This window comes from Fukomys damarensis, unplaced genomic scaffold (genome assembly GCF_012274545.1).
Source record: "Fukomys damarensis isolate Sample0158 unplaced genomic scaffold, DMR_v1.0_HiC HiC_scaffold_39, whole genome shotgun sequence".
Taxonomy (NCBI): domain Eukaryota; kingdom Metazoa; phylum Chordata; class Mammalia; order Rodentia; family Bathyergidae; genus Fukomys; species Fukomys damarensis.
In genome coordinates, this window is record NW_022900951.1 from 96464308 (window position 1) to 96472323 (window position 8016).

The 8016-nt window shown below is 45.9% G+C and overlaps 1 protein-coding gene across 6 annotated transcripts in view; it reads right to left on the minus strand.

Annotated features, from left to right (window-relative positions):
- Septin6 (septin 6) overlaps positions 1-8016 on the minus strand; it is a 69352-nt gene that overhangs the window by 27635 nt on the left and 33701 nt on the right. For all 6 annotated transcript variants that reach the window (XM_010612996.3, XM_010612994.3, XM_010612993.3 and 3 more), the window contains 2 exons: positions 3907-4093; positions 314-475 (listed from right to left, as the gene is read on the minus strand). In XM_010612996.3, the coding sequence (XP_010611298.1) occupies positions 314-475; positions 3907-4093 (349 nt within the window). The remainder of the gene's footprint in view (positions 1-313; positions 476-3906; positions 4094-8016) is intronic.

An 8016-nucleotide genomic window follows, 5' to 3' on the forward strand; every position in this document is an offset into this window, starting at 1 on the left:
ACAAAAAAAAAAAAAAGAGTCAACTACATGCCAGACAGAGTGACACATGCCTCCAACCCAACTATTCGGGAGGCTGAGGCAGAAAGATTGCAAGTACAAGGCCAGCCAAGACCCTATCTCAAAATAAAAAAGTCAAAAGGGCTGGGGATGTCGCTCGGTGTTAGAGCACTCCTGGGTTGGATCCTCAGTACCACAAAAAAGAAAAAAAAAGTCATTTACCCCAAGATAGCTGGTGAAGGTACATCAATGCTATTTTGTGAAATAATACTACTGAGCAAATGACCATAAAGTTGAGCCCCATGCTCCAACTCACGTTCATGGTTCCGTTGATCTCTGCCACCGACTCATCATCTGTGGGGAACTGATAGATCTGGACCCCGTTGCTGACAAGTTCACTGGTGATTTTGATTTTGAACTTTGTTAGGTCACTCTTAGAAATGGCATCTGATTTGGCAATGATGGGGATGATGTTCACCTAGGGAAAGGAGGAAAAACGTAGGGTCACTGTTGGTAATTGGCTCCTGATAGCAGCCTGTCTTGTCACTATCTTGTCGTTGGGATAAAATACATGCCACCCGCAACTGAAAGGACAGAAAGTTTATTTTGGCTCATGGTTTCAGTCCATGGTCAGCTGGCTCCAAGACAGAAATTGGATGACAGAGGGCAAGGCAGAGAAGGTGCTCAACCTGTGGTGGCCAAGAAGCAGAGAGAGAAGAGAGGAGCCAGGGAGGGAGATGCACCCTTCCAGATCACCTCAGAGACCCAGGTCCCCTGACCAGACCCCACCTCCCAGCAGCGCATTCAACCATGAATGCACTAAGGGGCTAATCCACTGAGAAGTACATTGCCCCGTGATCCAATCACCTTCCCAATACAGGAGGCTTTGGGGGCGCATTTTAGGTCCAAACCACAACACAGCATGTCCTAGGATTTCCACCAGCTGCTAGAGGGTGTAGCTTAGTCCACCAGTCTAGGACCGGCCACCTCTGCAGCCAAATAACACGCTAATAAACAATAACGAGTACTTACTATGTGATGGGCACTGAATTAAATACTTTATATGGATCAATACAACCTTGACAATAACCTTCCCATGAAGTATCATTATGACTATTTTACCAATTGAGACAATGAGAGGTTAAGTAACTTGTCCCAGGCCAAGAGCAAGATAAGTAGCAGAATTGAGATTCAAATCCAAGTTTAGCCTTATTTCTAATTCCATGGTGTTGTTAACCATGAGTCTCTACCCATTCAGATCCAAGGTGATGAGCTGTGTTGTATCTTGGTGTGAAGGTCACTGCTGAGGTGATGTGAAGCAGAAAGGTGACACCTGGAAATCTGTGGCTGATGAGGGAAGAGGTGGCAGCTCCTTGTGTTCTCTCCACCCAATACAGCTGGGCTGGCCCCGGCCAATGTTCTATGGACCCTCATGGGGGATGGCAGGGAAGGGAGGTGTGGGCTGCACCCAGGGAGGACACACACCTGGCTATCTTGCTGGCAGCAGCCACTTAGGGAAGAAGACTCTCCCTGTTCCTGATCTGAGACACACAAAAGATAACGTTACACTGTGGGTGCAGTGGCACCTATAATCTCAGAACTTGGCAGGAGGAGGCAGGAGGGTCCTGAGTTTGAGACTAGCCTGCGCTACATAGTGAGATCCTATCTCAAAAACAGAGAGAGGGGCCGGGATTTAGCTCAGTGGTGCCACCACCTGCCTTGCAAGCACAAGGTCCTTGGTTCAATCCCTGGTACCCTCCCCCAAATAAACAGAGAGAGCAAAAGGGAGGGGAGGGGAGAAAATGGGAGGGGAAAATAGAGGAGGGGAGAGGAGGGGAGGGGAGGGGAGAGGGAAAGAGAGACTGCTTGAGTCCCGTTATGAATTTATGGATGAAAAAAAACAGGTGTGCTGCTACTTGGAAGGCTGAGGTAGAAGCAGGAAGATTGTAAATTCAAGGTCAGCCTGGGCAATTTAGCAAGACCCTATCTCAAAATAAAATCTTTTTAAAAGGGCTTCATAAGACAGGCAAGGTGGTGCTTGCCTGTAAACCCAACACTTGGGAAGCTGAGGCAGGAGGATTGCCATGACTTCGAAGCCAGCCTGGGCTACATAATGAGTTCAAGGCCAGGCTGGACCACATAGTGAGGCCTTGTCTCAAAAAAAAATTAAAAAAGGAGAGTAGGGATACAGATGTAGCTCATCACTCCCTTGATTCAATCCTCCGCACCCACACAAAAAGAAAATTAGGTGTGAATGCCCAATTTCAGAGAAGAGAAAGGGTTAATGCCACCCCAAGGTTCACCCCACTGGAACCATGATCCTTGAACTCCCTTAGCTTTCACGTCAGAGATAAAGAAAGTTGACATACTCATGGCTTGGTGAAGCAGAGCACCCCCAAGCTCAGGTTCCCATGGAGAGCACAGTTGTGCCTGATAGTAGACCCCAGTGGGGCGCTCAGGCCCTGGGCTCTGAAACAGGGGTCTGAGAGCTGTAGACTTGGAAGAAAAGCCCTGTTCTTTCCTACTTTGGCTTAGGAGTGCCTCTGGGGACTGATACCACACAGGGCTTCAGGACAGGGGTCAGAGAAAGGGTGGGCCTTGGAGGCATTTCCTTTGAATTCTCTGGGGAGGGTGTGGGGGGGTCCAAAACCTTTTTCAAGGTGGAAAAATGGGAAGAGTCAATTCTCCTTGTCACTTTTGCCAAGTCCCCATCAGCATACTATTAAGCAGGCCACTAGCCACACGGCTCACTGCTGTCCCATACAGAGATATGCCGGGCATGGTGACATTTCAAGAGCAGTCAATTATTCATGAGCGGTGAGCTTGTGAAAAATGAAAAGAAAATTGCCCCTATTCTTATTATAGCTAAAATTCAGTTTTTATAATGGATATGCTACCAAATGACTATACGTAAATCAGATTTTTGAAAAATAAACAAGTATCTTAGAATCAGAGAGAGAGCTGGGATCAAATTCCAGATCCATTATGAGTTGCCTGGCCTTGAGCAAGCTACTTGCCTCGATGGGCCTCCATTTTCTCATATGAAAAATGGGAATAATAGTACCTACCACACTGGATAACAGGAAGGATAGAATAAAATAACACATATAAAGTAATCATCATAGTACCTGGCACACATTCAATGTTATAGAAAAAAGGTGTAGTAATTAGGCTTTTAAAAGAATCCTATGGTCAACTGGTACAGCAAATAATCCTTTAATGCAAAGTCTAATTTATATGTGGTATGGGATTTTCATTTTTCAGTTTATCTTAAAGTAGGATGTGCCTGATGCCCAAAGCCACTTTCTGAGGCAGAGAGGCAATATAATATAGTACCACAGATCTGGGTTCAAATCTAGGGTCTACCCTAGCTGCCTACAGACAATGGGCATGTCAATGAACCTGTCAGAGTCTCAGCTTTCTCCTCTGTAAAATGGGGTCGTAACAGTGTTTACCTCACAGGGCTGTGAGGATTTGATGTAATATTCTATGAGGTACTTAACTTAGTGGTGGCATCTATTGAGGGTTTCAGAGATCTGCTATTACAAAAATTAGCAGTAACTCTCCAATCAGGTTTGCAGATGCGATTTAAGAACACGCCACTTATTATTGGGACAGAGAAAAAAAAAAAACATCTTTCCATTGCCAACGCCTGAGCCTCTGGAGCTGGTCAGCAATCTTGCTTGCATCCATCCTTATTTTCAAGAGGAATCAGGGCAGAAAGACAAAATCAGGGCAAACCCATTCCCAGTACTGGGAAAACAGATGGCAAAGCACATGACACAGGAACTTGAATCTGTAACACTATCTTTGTGAAGGGACAGAGAATGAGGGAGAGAATGAGGATGCTACGAAACCTCTCCTAGAATCCAATATCTATTGGGTACACGCGGCCTCCCACCACCATACCTTACTGTCCAGTTTCTTCATTGTCACTAGGTCCAGAGACTTCAGTGAATGCCCTGTGGGAGCGATGAAGTACAAGCAGGCGTGGATTCGGGAGTCATGGTAGGTGTGCAGCACCCTTCGGATCTTCAGCTCCTCCTGCAGGTAGGCCTCAAACTGCGCATCGATGAATTCCACGATGGGCTTGTAGCTAGACAGGAGAGCGGGGAAATAGCTGGACTCCTTGGAAAACTTGGACTTTGACACCGTCACTTTTAGAAATGTAAAGTGACTTCCATAATCTGACTCTCCTTCATCCAATTGGATTTCTCCATCTGCCCTCAGTGGGCTTCCAATCCCATCAGCCAAGGCCACCTTCTTGGTCCCTACATGAGCTCCACTTATGCCCACCTGTGCACCTTCACGCTGGCATGAACACCTGTTTCTCTCTGCTCAGTCCACTCCTCCCCATCCACACATCGGGACTCAGTTTAATGCTAACCTCCTTCCTATATTCTTCCTCACTTATGTCAGAAACCCCCTTCTGTGACACAGGAGCATTAAAAAAATATGATATGAGGACTAATGTTCTATCAAATCGACTGGGACAGGACCTATGCAGGGCACTTCCTATTCTCCATGGGGCCCTAAGGCCCTGTGCTTCGGCTGATTTTCCTCCATGCTGGGGCCATTTCTGCTCCCTGCATCGTGCCCACCATGCCCACCATGCCCACCATGCTCGGGAGTCTTGTCAGAATGCTGTGGGGTTTTTGCTCTTTCTTGCTAGGTTGAGTTTAGTGCCCCACTCAGATCTCCTAAGGTCCAGATATTTTTCAGGTTCTCATTTCCGCCATGGATTTGACTTTTACTGTTTGTATGTTTATATGTATGTATGTAAGCAGGCATGTAACACTGGGGATCGAACCCATGGCCTCTGTACTTGAGCTACCCACACCCCCCAGCCCTTCTGCTATTTTTCTATTTTGAAGCAAGGGTTCTTGTTAAGTCTCAACTTCTCCTTGTGCTGGAATTATAGGTGTGCACCACCATGTCTGTCCTGGTTGTGACTTTAGAATATAAGTATTCAGACAATATTTAGTAAAGATACTCTCCCCAAACCCATACATGTGTGTCCCAGCTTATTTAGTGTCCATGCACAGCTTCCCTAGGTAGCTCCCAAGTCTCAGGAAGACTTCTTTTCTAAAATTTAATTTTATTTTATTTTTGGTACCGAGATTGAACTTGGGTCTTTGAGCTTGCAAGGCAGGCAGCGGAACCACTGAGCTAAATCCCAGGCCTTCATCAAGACTTCTTTAGCAATGGTCAGCCCTCTGCTCCACCCTGGCCCGGGCCTCCCTGGGAAACTTCCATTTTCCCTGCCCTGTCCCCACCCAGGCTGTCCCTGCCGCCCCTACAGCCTTTTTCTGCTCTAACTAGGTCAATTTAGCTTACGCCCACCTCCGTTCTCATCGGCCCTGTCTGTACACTGCCTCTCCGTCTAAGGCGCTGCCTCCTTTCAGGGAAAAAGAGATCTGTCCCCTGGGTCTGGAGCAGCAGACTTTTCATATACCAGTGCCAGAGGGAAATATGATCAAAGAAGAAACTGAGCCCAACCAAGCCACCCACCTGCAGCAGCCCCATCCTGAGCCTTTTTGAAAGAGGCCCCTAGCAGACAAGGGGAAAACAGCATTAAAAAAAAAAAAGAATCACAGAATTCTAGATTCTGAGAGCTGCACAGAGAAGAGATCCAGGTGCAAGAATCCCAAAGAAAATCTCAAAATATAGTCCTTTCTTTCTTCTTTTGATTCCTCTGAGCCAGCACTGTTCTGAAGGGTAATAGCATCAAAGAATCTCTTGGTGGCAAGGTCTTTAGAAGGTTCCTGAAGAATGTGCAGTGAGGGTGGGGGCAGCATCTCCTCGGCTCATCTAATTTCTGGACAGTGGGCTGGTTTGAATGATTTGATCTTGACACTGCTGCTTTTTTTTATCCATTACATAACCTTTTCCCTTTGTGTTTTTCCTTTGCAAAAGGGGACAGAAGCAAGAAGATAGTAGGTTTTTTAGCTCACCCCACCCTGAGTTTCCAGGATACCTCTGCTGATCTTAATTGCTGCCACCTCTGGCTCTGGCTTTGAAGAGACGCATGGATCAGACCAGCCAGAGCAGCCTATCAGCCAAACAAGACTCGGTTCAGGGGAACCGGAAATGGTGACTCATCCCTACCTTAGTCATCTCGGGATCCTCAGTGCCTGGCCTGCTGTCTGGAATATAGTGAGGGATCTGCCTACCACTCTGTGCTCCCCCACCCTTGTCCCCATGGCCCTTCCCATGGTGGCCATCTCTGTCCCACACTGCTGGGCTCACTAGACTCCAGCCCACGGGCCACAAAACCCTTACTCCCACAGGCCACCTCCTCACCAACTGCTGCCTTACAATGAGTGATACCTGACTGGCTTTCAACCGTGCACCCCTACTCGTGCCATGCTCAAGTTCCACGGGGAGCAGGAGAGGGCAGCTTTCTTCTGGCCCCTCTCCCCTGTTTACTATGATCTCTCCCATTTCCAGCAAAAACCAGCCCATGCAGACTCTACCCTTCTCATCACCACACTAATCCTTTCCTATTTAAGATCTGAGTTCTTAGCCTGGGGGCCACAGACTTCCAAAGGGTCTGTCGATAGAATTCAGAGGCTCCATGAACTTGGATAGAAAAAAGTGCATCTTTGCCACTAGTCTTTAACTGAACTTTAGCAATTTCTTCAGTTATAAATGTAGGTAATGATCTACGCGAATGTTTGCAGCATCTGTGATTTCACAGCCAACAGAAATCACTGATATTTTTGTTTCCTACTGCAAATTTCTCAATATTGCATTCATGCTCATTGTAACTTCCAAACTCTGATAATTATTAAGCCTACATATAGACACTGTTATTTCAGGAATAGAGAAGCACATAAATTATTAAATCATTATATTTAAATATTTTGGTAACTCTTTTTAGTAAGATTGGTGTGTGCGTGTGTGTGTGTGTGTTTCTTTTTTGAAGCAGGGTCTTGCTATGTGGTTCAGCCTGGCCTTAAACTCAATATGTAGCTCAAGCTGGCCTCGAACTCACAGCAATCCTCCTGCCTCAGCCTCCTGAGTGCTGGGAAGTAAAACTGATATATGTGGGCATTTAAAACTATTATTTTAATAATAAGCCTATAGGCCACACTAGACTGCTAAAGGGGCCAAGGCCACAGTGCAACCTCTGGTCTAGATTATATATATTTTTTTCTTTTTCTTTTTGGCAGTGCTGAAACCAGGGCCTTCACACTAGGCTACATCCCCAGCCCTTTGGCTTTTTTCTGTTTTTTCTTATTTTGGTACCAGGAATTGATCTTAGGGCTTCACACTTGCCAAGAAGGCACTGTGCCACTGAGCCATATCCCTGACTCTGGTTTTTTTGTTTTGAGACAAAGTCTCACTACATTGGTAAGTTTCCCAGGCTGGGCTCATACTTGCAATCCTCCTGCCTCAGCCTCCCATAGTGTTGTGTTTGCTAATACATCTGGCTTAGATAACACTTCCTCATTTATTCATGTTTAAATATTTCTTCATGCCCTAAATACTTCTTACATGCCCTATGAAGATACTACAATATGATAATAGGATAAAAAATGACAGGTTCAGCTACTTTAAATTACTGATCAGGGGAGGCTTCTCTGAGGATGTGATATTTGAGCTGTCAGCATGAGAATGAAAGAGCCAAAGAAGTTGGGGGTGGTGCATGCCTGTAATTCCAGCACTCTGACAGGATGAGGCAGGAGGATTGCAAGTTCAAGCCCAGCCTCAGGAGCTTAGCAACTTAGCAAGATCCTCTCTTAAAAACAAAAATTAAAAAGGGGTTGGGGATGCAGCTTAGTGCAAAAATCGTGGGTTTAATCCCCAGTACCAGAGATTATCTGTGAGGAGAGCATTTCAAGGAGATTGAATAACAAATGTAGTAATGATCCTGAGGCAGCTTGATAAGTTTGAACGATAGGAAGACAGCCAAAGCCAGAGATTTAGTTCAGTGCTTCTGCCATCTGCCTTGCAAGTGGAAGGTCCTGCCTTCGTTGCCCAGTACCAACAAAAAAAAAAAAAAAAAAAAAAAGA